Consider the following 13,787-nt stretch of genomic DNA (forward strand, 5'->3'; position numbering starts at 1 on the left):
TTGCAGTGAAAAGTGTCTGAGAAACATTTTAAATAAACCAATAAGCTTGAAACACTCGTTGACTTGAAGCAGTCAGTCAGGATTAATTATTTTATGTGAATAAGTGAATAGTGGTAATTTCTTAATTACTGGGTAATGATCTTTGCTTTTCTTGTTGCTGCTGCTTGTAGCTAAACCATGACCTGTATGATGTGATGAGCACATTGGATAAGCAGCACTCCAATAAAGTCTTCATTATTAAAGGGGTGTCAAGGTAAGGGATTTCCTCTTTCCTGTGGGCATAGAGGAGTCTCGGAAGCAGCAGCCATGTGGGCAACTAGCAACTCCTCTCCACTTTGGATCCCAGGAGATCTGGTTTGTTTGTCAGTCAGTTAATTAAAAGATTTATAACCCATCTTTTAATTACAGGGCTTCTCAAGGCAGTGAGCTGTTTTAGAACAAAATACATATGGAAACTTTGAAAGGGGAAATGTGAACAGCCACTAAACAGCAGTCAGAGTAGAAACAAAAAACCTTTCCAGAGGAGCATGTTAGCTTCAGAAAGATTGACCGAGCAGCCACATCGCTATGGGCCAAGATTACAGCACTGGATCTCAGCAGCCACCTGATTCCATAGCTTTGGGACTGCCACAGAAAAGCGCCATCTTGACTAACAGAGGGTAGAATAAACCAGTGGATTTTATATACTGAATCTTAAGAGCAGTGAATCACTTATAGGAAAAGATGCTCTCTCGGTTCAATCCATGACGGCCTGTGCTTTGTAATCATTTGTCAAGTCTTGGCTAAGGTCAGAGACGGATTGCAGTTGGGCGGGTCACAAGCAGATCAAGGTCTAAAGCATGGGTAGGCAAACTAAGGCCCGGGGGCCGTATCTGGCCCAACTGCCTTCTAAATCCAGCCCGTGGATAGTCCAGGAATCAGCGTGTTTTTACATGAGTAGAATGTGTCCTTCTATTTAAAATGCATCTCTGGGTTATTTGTGGGGCATAGGAATTTGTTCATTTTTATTTTTTTCCCAAAATATAGTCCAGCCCCCCACAAGGTCTGAGGGACAGTGGACCGGCCCCCTGCTGAAAAAGTTTGCTGACCCCTGAAAGGGCCTGAAGCAGATTACATGCTCCAAGTTGGGCCAGTGGTCAGTTTCTGGAGCAAGCAGACAAGGGGAGGTGATGCTAAGGGAAGCCATGGGAGTCTTGTGCATTAAGATTGGGTTTTCTGTCAAATCTGGAAGTTGTTGAGCTTTTTTGGGCAATGCCAGAAGTGTAGATTTTGGAGAAATTCCTTTAAAATACAGTGGTACCTCGGGTTAAGTACTTAATTCGTTCCGGAGGTCCATTCTTAACCTGAAACTGTTCTTTACCTGAAGCACCACTTTAGCTAATGGGGCCTCCTTCTGCCTCCACACTGCCGAAGCACGATTTCTGTTCTCATCCTGAAGCAAAGTTCTTAACCCGAGGTACTATTTCTGGGTTAGAGGAGTCTGTAACCTGAAACGTATGAAGCATATGTAACCCGAGGTACCACTGTAGCTCAAATACATGGAGAGGTTTACTTTCACTATAGAGGCTGAATAAAGCTGCATGTTCAAACTTTGTAACGCAACTTATGTTTCTCGTTTTGCAGTAACAGAGCATCGTTGATCATCTCATCTCCAGTAAGTCCAACCAGCCCCTCTGCCATACCTACAAGGAACAGCATAAGTGAGATGCCCACGTCTCCTCCTGCCATTTCCTCAAATCACGAAAGAGAATCTGCTTCGGCAACCAAAACAGCATCTGCGCCTGGTGGGGCCAGCAAGACAGAGGAAGAGACAGCTGCATCTTTGGCTACAGATGCGGCCAAGCCAGACTCTTCAACTGCTAGTGAAGCCAAAGAGGACAGCCAAACAGTAGAGACAACCCCCAGCATTCCCATAGGCACCCCCCAGGAAGTGGAGGAGGCTGCAAATGATATAGCAGCAGGAATTGTATCAGAGGCAGTGCTCGAGGCTGCTGGCAAAAGCCCAAATGTTCCCAAAGACTCTGGAGAGACCTCCCAGCCTCCTTTGAGGAATGACTTTGAAGCCAGTGAGAAAGAAGAGGGTTCCTCATTGCAGCCAAGGGTTGAGGTCTTGTCTATACCTCCCCAGAACACTCAGGATGAAGCTGAGACTGGGGGAACAGACTGTCAGGAGAACAACGTGCCACTCAGGGAGAGTTCAGTTCATCCTGAAGACAATCCTCAAGATCCTTCATCTGAAGCTGAAGAAGCCCAAGAAGGTGCACCAAGTACCACCAATGACTGCCTTTCCCCTGCTTTACCAAAAGAAGGGGCCGCTCAACAGCAGCCAGAGGAACGCAGGGATGCTGAAGATGACGTCAACAGTGAAGGAAGCATTGAAGAAATGGATGTTTCCCCAAAGGCCACCAATGCTCAGGTAAAAGACATGAGAGGGTTCTGCACAACCAACCCGTCCCACTAGGTAACTGCACACTGTGTAGATAGCATTAAGGGAGCTTTAGTCTGACTTGCCGATCAGAAGGACTTGCCGATCAGAAGGTCGGCAGTTCGAATCCCCGTGACGGGGTGAGCTCCCATTGCTCGGTCCCTGCTCCTGCCAACCTAGCAGTTCGAAAGCACGTCAAAGTGCAAGTAGATAAATAGGTACCGCTCCGGCAGAAAGGTAAACAGCATTTCCGTGCGCTGCTCTGGTTCGCCAGAAGCGGCTTAGTCATGCTGGCCACATGACCCAGAAGCTGTACGCCGGCTCCCTCAGCCAATAAAGCCAGATGAGCGCACAACCCCAGAGTCGATCACGACTGCACCTAATGGTCAGGGGTCCCTTTACCTTTACCTTAGTCTTCTCATTAAGGAGCAAAATGATGGGCAAGTGCCTCTTTTGTGGCTTCGTATGTTAGCATGAAAAATTCAGTGTGTGGGGAGGCATGTTGAGATGGACACAGAGGAAATGGAGGGAAACTCATCTCAGTAGGAAGCCTGCGTTGTTGTGGTTGTTGATGGCATCTGTCTGTCTTGGGAGACAATGAAGGGGTACACCTTTGGGGTTGAGGTCAAGCTGTTGGAAGGTTGCAGCGCCTGCTGTGGCTGTAGAGACCGATGCAGGAGAGGCATGTTTTGTTACAGCTGGGGCAGATGAAGGCATCCGGTTGTGCTACTGCAGATGCACCATGGCGTTTCTTCTCTCTGTGCTCCTCCCAGCAGTCATTCCTCCTCTGGTCACTGCTGTGGATACATGACTTGACTGCCTGTAACCAGGCACTGTGTGGTGATTATTTTAGAAGTAGCTTTTGTCATTATTATTCATTGTAGTTATTTAGCACAAATTTGGAGAGAAATAAATAAAAGCAAAAGGATCCTGCGATCAGAATTACCTTGTGTTATTTCTCAGAATGAGAACATTGAGAGATGAGAACTCCTACACTTTCCAGGCTACAAAAGAATGAGATGGGGAGGTGGGAGAATTGCTCCAAGCTGTACCTTCCAAGATAGCTTTGCATAGTCCAAATCATTCTCTGTGAGCTAACAATGTGAGGAATAGCTTGCTATAATACGATTATGTGTCTACCTGGTGGCTCTTATAATATGTCTTCCTAATTGGTGGTAGAGGCATACAGTATGAAATCAATACTGAAACCAACAAGAGAGGTGTGCAATTTAGCAACAGAAACAGTGGGGAGGAAGACAGTGATTGTATGCAGGACAATATAACAACTGTACTGTTAGATCAATCTCAAGGCCAACACTGACAATCCAGACGTTTCTGGGATCTTATTATGAGCAGGCAATGAAGGAAACAGCCCGGCCCTCTAACAGAGATTTGCCTTTCCCACTTATTTGGTTATTTCTCCCTTAGAGCAAGGCCCTTCTTCCACTGCAAAATTGCCTCAGCAGCTACAAAAGCTACTCAGCTGCAAAAGTTTTCCCCAAAAACAGAGCCTCTCACTTGGGAGATTTAATTGGAGAGGCATCACACATGCCAGACATGAAGAGTACCAATCCTGTCTGACAGGAAAAACCAGTGCAGACTCCAAAAACCAGCACCATTTTAGGGCTGCTAATTCACTGTTTGGAAACCTCTGTGTGAGGTGTTCCCAGAGACTGTTGACTGAAGGCAGATTTGTGCCTGATTTGTCCTGTGGCAAAGTAGCAGCAACCAGAAGAAGAAGAAGAGGAGGAGGAGGAGGAGGAGGAGGAGGAGTTTGGATTTTATATCCCACTTTATCACTACCCTAAGGAGTCTCAAAGCGGCTCATATTCTCCTTTCCCTTCCTCCCCCACAACAAACACTCTGTGAGGTGAGTGGAGCTGAGAGACTTCAGAGAAGTGTGACTAGCCAAAGGTCACCCAGCAGCTGCATGTGGAAGAGCAGGGAAGCGAACCCAGTTCACCAGATTACGAGTCCACCACTCTTAACCACTGCTTTACGTATGTTAGTAACCCTCAGGACACGGACCTGTGGGCTAAGTCAGTCTCTTCCTCCCATGTTGCATATGGAGAGATGGGGACTGAGAGTACAGTGACTTTGCTTCATGCAGCTTTGGTGACTGGGCGTAAGTGGGTGCAGAGAATGGCAGCGTATTGCAGAAACTGCCCTGGGACAATGCAGTTTCCTTTAAGGAGGACATGTTGGGTAATCCCTGCAAATCCATCGCTGAAGGAAACGACGCTCCGAAAGGGCTCTTAATTGGCTTCTAACATGCCTGAAAACTCCCCAAGGGACTGTCAAGCAGGGCCTTGATGAATGAATTTAAGATTTAAAACATTAATATCCTGCACTCAGGGCAGGTGACAAATAAGTAAAGCAACTGCAATAAAACTGTGGGGTGTGAAACACAGAACAGTCAAATACAACATTCCTAGAGTGGACATGTTTAGACATGAAGAGGGATGTTTGTCCAGCCAGTAGATAAACTTTCTGTTTACATGTGACCAGAGGTGGGTGTGACCTCACCTGTGCAGGTAACAAAAGCACAGGGCTGGCCGCCACATCTCTCTCTTCTCCATTTTGCTTTCGTCGAAGAAGGAATAGAATAGGTGCTGATGGTTGAGTCTGTAGGCCCTGCTGCGTAGCTTGTGTGGCTGGTGCCCGGGGTGGGCAGGTGAGCACACTCTGGGGTGGTGCATGTTCCCAGGGGGTGGAGCCGCACTACACCCCTGCCCACACTCGGAGGGCACAACACTCCCAAAGAATACACTCACCCTGTCCTGCCAGCCCTGCTTTGCAATGCAGCAGGGCTGTGTACAGAGGACGCAACAGCTTGTGGGGTTGGCAGGGTTGAGGAGCGAAATGCACCCCCCAAAAAAACAAAAAATGCCCCTCTGGGCCTCCCCATGCGATGCCACTGTGTAGGCCACCATATGTGTGTGTTTTAATGATTTGGCCTCAGGGGCTGTATGCAACAAAAGTTGTCTGGAATAAAAAATATAATACTGAAAAGTACTTGTACTTCAGGGAGTGGCCATAAGAAAGGAATTCCATACTGTGTGTATTCAGACACACTTGCAGCATCCTCCAGACATCTGTGGTCAAATTTCAAATATGGTGCTGTGATTCTGTTCAATAAGTGAAAGCCCCTTTTTTGTTTCAGATCATCTCCAGCTTCTTCTCAGATGATAAGAAAGAGAATTATGGCAAGTTGCCCTCGGGCTTCCTTTTCAAGGTAAGGCAAAAGCATTCGCTTACCTGATTTACAGGGACGCAGGTGGCGCTGTGGGTTAAACAACAGAGCCTAGGACTTGCCGATCAGAAGGTTGGCAGTTCGAATCCCCGCGACGGGGTGAGCTCCCGTTGCTCGGTCCGTGTTCCTGCCAACCTAGCAGTTCGAAAGCACATCAAAGTGCAAGTAGATAAATAGGTCCCACTCCGGCGGGAAGGTAAACGACGTTTCCGTGCACTGCTCTGGTTCGCCAGAAGCAGCTTAGTCATGCTGGCCACATGACCCAGAAGCTGTACGCCGGCTCCCTCGGCCAATAAAGCGAGATGTGCGCCGCAACCCCAGAGTCGGCCACAACTGGACCTAACGACCAGGGGTCCCTTTACCCTTTACCTGATGTACAGGCATAACCTTTGGCTCTTGTGTAAATGAGTCACAAAAAGTAGGCCTGAGTTAAGGGGGAATAGCATGACTCTTGAGGCTTATAGACACACACACACACACACACACACACACACACACACACACACGTGTGACCTGCAAGTTGCCCAGTCTAGAAATGCATTGCTTCATTGGTATCCTGTTTCCTTTTCCAGGCTCAGGCAGTCCAAGCTCACGCTTCAGAGAATGAGAAGCACCTTCAGTTTGGACAAGGGGAAATCATGCTGGTGCTGTCAGATAAAGAGGCTGAGGTAAAATCAGGGCACTTATTTGGCACTGTTGTTCAAAATGCTAATGGATGACAATATTTGGCACTGATGTAATACAGGATGCCCTAGGAACCAGAGAGGGCCAACTGTGGCCCCAAAGCGTACACATGCAAAGCCAATGCTCTTCTTGTGAAGCTCCTCAATAGGATAGGACAGGATTAAGCAGACCTCAGGCTTGTAGGATCTGCTTCTCCTTCTTTTACTAAAACCCTGAGATCAACAAATCGGAACCTGGAGCAAGAGATATAGAAATAAAGAATGCTGAGCTCAAGCTGTTGTTCAGGCATCCCCAACCTGTGGCCCTCCAGATGTTTTGGCCTACAACTCCCATGATCCCTAGCTAACAGGACCAGTGTCAGGGATGATGGAAATTGTAGACCAAAACATCAGGAGGGCTGAAGGTTGTGGGGGAGCCAGTGTGGTATAGTGGCTAAGAGCAGTAGACTCGTAATCTGGTGAACCGGGTTCACTTCCCCACTCCTCCACATGCAGCTGCTGGGTGACCTTGGGCCAGTCACACTTCTCTGAAGTCTCTCAGCCCCACTCACCTCACAGAGTGTTTGTTGTGGGGGAGGAAGGGAAAGGAGAATGTTAGCCGCTTTGAGACTCCTTCGGGTAGTGATAAAGCAGGATATCAAATCCAAACTCTTCTTCTTGTTGTTGTTTTTTGAGTAGCAGCATGGAATGGAAGTTGCAAAAATCCACTCCTTAACTCCTTCCCCCACCCAATTAAGAAAATCATTCATTTCAGTATAATCTTCTTGGGGGGTGGGAGTATTATTTTGTTGTCATTGTTCAACCATTGGGAGTCTTAAACCATTACCAATTTCCATCAAATCACCCAGAGAGCTACCAGTAGACCCTGATCTACTTTCTGCCCAGTAGTCCATTAAATAATGGCACTATCCATTTTTTAAGTTGTCTTGTCATCTTGTCTGGAAAAAGCAACCCATTTATTTTTGAGAGAGAGCACCCTTATAGATGCTCCCCCACCTATGCCCCCACTGACTTGCCAAGTACTTCCAGGGTGCAGACTCTGACCCTCCAGTTTGGGACAACTTCCATGCCTAGTCCGTGGAGCTGCATCTTAGGTCCATGAAGGAGGCCAGGATTTTTTAAATCAAAGGTTGGCAACCAATTATTATTATTATTATTATTATTATTACTATTATTATTATTTACCACTTATACCCCGCCCATCTGGCTGGGCCTCTCCAGCCACTCTGGGCGGCTTCCAACAGAATATTAAAATACACTAACCTATTAAACATTAAAAGATTCCCTAAAGAGGGCTGCCTTCAGATGTCTTCTAAAAGTCTGGTAGTTGTTTTTCTCTTTGACATCTGGTGGGAGGGTCTTCCACAGGGCGGGCGCCACCACCAAGAAGGCCCTCTGCCTGGTTCCCTGTAACCTCACTTCTCGCAGCGAGGGAACCGCCAGAAGGCCCTCAGCACTGGACCTCAGTGTCCGGGCTGAACGATGGGGGTGGAGACACTCCTTCAGGTATACTGGACCGAGGCCATTCCATTTCACTGCCCATTTCTCCCCCTCCCCCCCGCAACCTTGCTTAAAGGGGTCGTGCAGTGGCAACTTCTAGTGAGATCTCTCTGGAAGCAGCCGCTGCAGCCACACAAGACCAGCGATGGCAGGGACAGTTGGGCACTTGTGGGCCCTGCAGAATTCTGTCACCCAAGGGATGACCTTGTCTATAGTTTATCAAAAGTCGTAACTCAACACCGCATCTAGGAAGCAACTAGGTCATTGTCTCCCAGGGGCAAAGAAAGAGGTGTTGTGAGGTCAGACACACTAAGAACTAAGGAACTGTGGCTCTTCGTCCCATGCAAGGCTTTGCACATTTGGGGCCGGGGGGGATGGAGGAAAGATACCAGCCCCACAGTCATGCAGACTCTACATCAGAATACACAAGTGCATACCCTGTGTTTATAATTTACTTAGTTTATAATGGGGTCAATAACTCAGTTTTCCGTGGTGCAGAATTTGGGTTCCATTGGCGTAGAAATGTTGGCACTGATTATTTTTTTAGTGCCGGTCATGATGAGTGGAGCATATTTTGGATTTTTGTGTGTGTAAACAATAGAACCTCGTTGGGTTTCTGATAACTATGGGGCATGACCCCGTTGTTTCATAGAAAGCACCGCCTGACCTTGTTGCATTCTCTGCTCTCTGCGTGGAACAGGAACTGCAGGCAGAGCTGCTGCTGCCACTGCTGCTGCCGTGTGTTAAGTCTATTTACATGTGTGTTCCCATACCCACTGTCTTCTATCAATTATTAACTCTCCTTCACACCCTTCTCTCCACACCAACAGCACTGATCATTTGCTTCCTACAAAGGCAGAACATTTAAAGGCAAATCGACATGCTACGCGTTGCAACTTTAACCATTTGGAAATCCTTTTATACAGAAGCCACTGAACGTGTATTTATTTCCTTTTTCTGCTAGTGTAATATAGCAGCTAAAGGGGCAGCTATGAATCAGGAAGTACACCATTCAAATCTGGCATCAGCCCCATAGGTTGCCTTAGGCAAGCCACCAGCAATTAGTATTATCTCCATGCGCCCGCCCCCCTGGATTTCAGCATTGAGTCTTACACAACTCAACTCAGAAGTGAGTCCCATCTGGCATGCTGCCTCTGAACATGAAGGGTCCACATAGCTTTCAGGGCTGTTAAGGGTAGGTAGGCAAGTCCTCTGTGAATTTGTCTAATCCTAACCCTACAAGGGACGCGGGTGGCGCTGTAGGTTAAACCACAGAGCCTAGGACTTGCTGATCAGAAGGTCGGCGGTTCGAATCCCCGCGACGGGGTGAGCTCCCGTCGCTCGGTCCCTGCTCCTGCCAACCTAGCAGTTCAAAAGCACATCAAAATGCAAGTAGATAAATAGGTACCGCTCCAACGGGAAGGTAAATGGCGTTTCCGTGCGCTGCTCTGGTTTGCCAGAAGCGGCTTAGTCATGCTGGCCACATGACCCGGAAGCTGTACGCCGGCTCCCTCGGCCAATAAAGCAAGATGAGCACCGCAACCCCAGAGTCGGCCACGACTGGACCTAATGGTCAGGGGTCCCTTTACCTTTACCTTTAACCCTACAAGGTGAGTACTTTCAGGCATGGAAAGATTCTTCCCTGCATTCAGAGCTGCCTTATACCTTTCAGACTATTTGTCCATAGAGCTCAGGATTTATTTGTATTTGTCGGTTGCCTCCTAATGGCCCACTTCACACATCACATTAAACTATAGTTGAAAGCAAATTATGGTTTAATCTAAAGTTATTTGTCCCTGCTACACTTGTTCCCTGCTCCTGTTGCTGCTGCTGCACTGCAGGGGAAGAGTCTGACTTGATGTCTGACCCTAGACTTGTGGTCTGTTCCCCCCCCCCAATAAACCATGAATTAGTAAGCCAAGGACAAAGAGCTGGTGGTATATTTGGAGAGAAACAAACCCTGAGCCTGGGTTCAAATGATGCAAGAAGCCAGCTATGAGAACATTTGAGCTTTGTGCACCAAAGCAACTCACTGCTTGTCCACATTAAACCATGGTTTGTTTCAAGCTGTCGTTTTAATGTGATGTGCATGCTGAGCCACTATGAATTGTCTAGGTAAAGAACACACGTTGATATAAAACAAAAATTAAAACTACAGTATCACCAAGGGGACGCAGGTGGCACTGTGGTCTAAACCACAGAGCCTAGGGCTTGCCGATCAGAAGGTCAGCAGTTCGAATCCCCACAACGGGGTGAGCTCCCATTGTTCGGTCCCAGCTTCTGCCAACCTAGCAGTTCGAAAGCACATCAAAGTGCAAGTAGATAATTAGGTACCGCTCCGGCAGGAAGGTAAATGGCGTTTCCGTGCACTGCTCTGGTTCGCCATGCTGGCCACATGATCCGGAAGCTGTACGCCGGCTCCCTCAGCCAGTAAAGCGAGATGAGCGTGCAACCCCAAAGTCGTCCACGACTGGACCTAATGGTCAGGGGTCCCTTTACCTTTACCTTACAGTATGATCAAGTTCAGTGGTAAAATCGCAAACCATCACAACAGAATAAAGAAAATGCCAACCATAGACAAAGGATTGTATTCAATATTCAGAGCAAACCCACTGAAATTACCTAAGGTAGCCTATTAATTTCAATGGGTTTACTCTGAGTAGGGCAACACTGGATTTAGTTAATATCACCTGCTGTCTGACCCTTTCTAACTGAAGATGCCAGGGATTGACTCTGGACCTTTCTGCCTTCAAAGCATGTACTCTATCCCTGAGCTATATTGAAGCTGTGAATAAATAAAGCTGTGGTCCCTCCCTTTTGTTCTTGATTGTTTACATCTCTACTGGTGTTCTAACTGCTGTCAGGAATAATTTTTTCAGATGTCATAAAATGTAGCGGGGGTGGGGGGGGATGACAACCTTTTCACTTCAGTTGTAAACCTGCTCTCAAAAGTGTGTTTAATATCTTAAATTTAGGCTCCTAGACAACTCAAACTGTCACTTCACATTTTTCCAAAATCAAAGCCAATCAAGAACTTAATCTTGCATTTGATGCAAAACATTTCCATCTGCAAGATGCTTTCACACAGCTCTGTGGTTTTTTTACCATGGAGATGAAATGGAAGTTTGCTTCTATATGTTGCAATGTTCAAAATACAAAACTGTGGTTTTAAAATGCTTAAAATTTAAGAATATAGTGGTTTTGAGTTTCACAAGCCATTTTGGGGGGAAGCTAAAAATGAAGTTCGGTCAACCAACTTCTGAGATATTGTGTGTTTGTGTGCAAATTTATGCATCCTAGGGGCTGATGCCCCTGTTTGCTTCACTCACCAACCCCACAACCCCTCCTCAAAGCTCCCTCTCTTTCCCTTTGTTGTTGTTGTTGTTTAGCCGTTTAGTCGTGTCCGACTCTTCGTGACCCCCTGGACCAGAGCACGCCAGGCACTCCTGTCTTCCACTGCCTCCCGCAGTTTGGTCAAACTCATGCTGGTAGCTTCGAGAACACTGTCCAACCATCTCGTCCTCTGTCATCCCCTTCTCCTTGTGCCCTCCATCTTTCCCAACATCAGGGTCTTTTCCAGGGACTCTTCTCTTCTCGTGAGGTGGCCAAAGGATTGGAGCCTCAGCTTCAGGATCTGTCCTTCCAGTGAGCACTCAGGGCTGATTTCCTTCAGAATGGATAGGTTTGATCTTCTTGCAGTCCATGGGACTCTCAAGAGTCTCCTCCAGCACCATAATCCAAAAGCATCAATTCTTTGGCGATCAGCCTTCTTTATGGTCCAGCTCTCACTTCCATACATCACTACTGGGAAAACCATAGCTTTTACTATATGGACCTTTGTTGGCAAGGTGATGTCCCTACTTTTTAAGATGCTATCTAGGTTTGTCACTGCTTTTCTCCCAAGAAGCAGGCGTCTTTTAGTTTCGTGGCTGCTGTCACCATCTGCAGTGATCATGGAGCCCAAGAAAGTAAAATCTCTCACTGCCTCCATTTCTTCCCCTTCTATATGCCAGGAGGTGATGGGCCCAGTGGCCATTGTTACGCCTCACCAAAGCCCCTTTGCTCTTTGCTGAAGCCCCCTTCTCCTAAGCCCATTCCCTTATTCTTCACCCAATCTCTTCCGTTTGCCTGCTCCATCAGGCTCCCCGACTTCCTCAGTCCACTCACTGCTTCAAGGCGAATTCACTCACCTGCTTCAACCCCCACCAAAGCCCAGTTTGCTTGCTTGCCTATCTGCTACTTGCTTTCCTTGCTGCCACAAGCCCAGTTCACTCATCTTCTGCCCCACGCACTTGCCCTGATGCCTGCCTGTCTCAAATGCTTCCCTCATCCTGGAGCTTGCACAACCGGTCACCAACAGGACAACAGACTTGTGCAAATATAGTGTGTGTGTGTGTGTGTGTGTGTGTGTGTGTGTGTGTGTGTTGAGAGAGAGATGTAATGTGCTTCAAAAACAAATCTATGCATTCAGAAATATTAGATTTTGAAATCCAAATTTGGAGTTTTTATGTGAAGTTCTGAGGCTGGGGGGGAAATTATGCTACTTTATGCTCTTGTGAATCATCATCATCAATTAAGATGGTGAGCCTTTAATTCTGCTCTGAAAACTACATTGTGTGATGTGTTGAATGATTTGTAGCCATGCAATATGATGAGCACATCTGCACATGGTGTCTTCCATGCAGGAGCCATTTAATAAACTTACTGGCTTTTAAGCACATTGCCTATGCTGAGAAGACTCTCTGGGCTGTAGTGATGGGAAAGGTCTTGTTAACCTGACTAAGAGTGGGGGATTTTTCTTTCTTTTTTCTAGGAAAAGGGATTCCTGATGGGTATAAAGGAGAAAGACTGGAAGGAGAACCAGAATATGCTACTGAAAGGAATTTTCCCACAACATCTCGTTAAATCTATCCCTTTGGAATAAACTCAGGTCTGGAGCAGAAACAGGGTGAAGAGAGAATTCAATAAAGAGAAAGCCCTTCTGTCCAAATGCTGATTTGCCAAAACTCCGTGTTAATTGTTCCTTCACCCACATAGCACCTTGTCAATGTGATAAAAATGTAGATTGCATTATTTCTTGAATCTGTCCTCCTCCCCATGCAACCAAATCCATCCCTCTGAGGGTCACTCTTTGGGCCTTCCAGTCCTTTTCAGAAGTGAAAGAGTGGGTTGGCGTTGTGATAACAGCGATGGCTGGCGGGCCATTTTGAGGGGTGGGAACTGAGAGTTTTTGCCTCCTACCCCATATAGTCTTCTCAAAGGAGTCCCCCATCAAAGCTACATGCTGAAATGTGAATGTTGCCAGATAATGCATTGGTACTGGCATTCAGCTCAAGAGCTTATTACGAATTATTATAATGGGCCCACAACAAATGGGTTGATTCTGCTTGGTAGTAGACATAGAATAGGGATTTACCACATGTCCACTGGATAAATTGACACACAACGACTGTGTACATTCATGTATTTGCTTTGTGCGTACACATGGTAGGAAGTTGCGATTGGCCGTACCTGCTTGGTGTATAACTGTGCACTTGCCCATATGTACAACAAAACATAACTGTGTATGTGATTTCACATATGGCCTTCTGTTTACAGGCTCCATGTTAATTCCTTCACCGAAGCATTTTCTGTGCAGGGGTTTTGTAGCATACGAATCAGCCTCACAGCTTGTTTCAAAGCTTCCTGGAAGTAACTCTCTGGAATGTAATGCTGACCCAAACTAGCTAACTCTCAGAGGACCATATAAATTATATTTGCTTGCTTTGACCCTCTCCCTTCTTTTTAATTTGTAAAACCAACATATTTCAATAAACCGTGTTTTGATTAACCTGGTTGCCCTGTGTGATCTGCCTGTGAGCACAAGGGACAAGACTGTGGGTCTTGTGTGCTTGCCAGCCTCTCATCAGCATCACAAAGAGTTAAT

The 13,787-nt window shown here is 46.7% G+C and overlaps 1 protein-coding gene across 1 annotated transcript in view; it reads left to right on the forward strand.

Annotated features, from left to right (window-relative positions):
- Positions 1 to 13,691, forward strand: part of BIN2 (bridging integrator 2) — a 39,008-nt gene extending 25,317 nt beyond the window's left edge. Inside the window, exons 9-13 of the mRNA XM_080994579.1 lie at positions 171 to 253; positions 1,624 to 2,416; positions 5,589 to 5,660; positions 6,251 to 6,346; positions 12,675 to 13,691. Coding sequence (XP_080850705.1) covers positions 171 to 253; positions 1,624 to 2,416; positions 5,589 to 5,660; positions 6,251 to 6,346; positions 12,675 to 12,785 — 1,155 coding nt within the window. The 3' untranslated portion in view covers positions 12,786 to 13,691. The remainder of the gene's footprint in view (positions 1 to 170; positions 254 to 1,623; positions 2,417 to 5,588; positions 5,661 to 6,250; positions 6,347 to 12,674) is intronic.
- The last annotated feature ends 96 nt before the right edge of the window (positions 13,692 to 13,787 follow it).

Source organism: Podarcis pityusensis, assembly GCF_964106645.2.
Source record: "Podarcis pityusensis genome assembly, chromosome: 2".
Classification (NCBI taxonomy): domain Eukaryota; kingdom Metazoa; phylum Chordata; class Lepidosauria; order Squamata; family Lacertidae; genus Podarcis; species Podarcis pityusensis.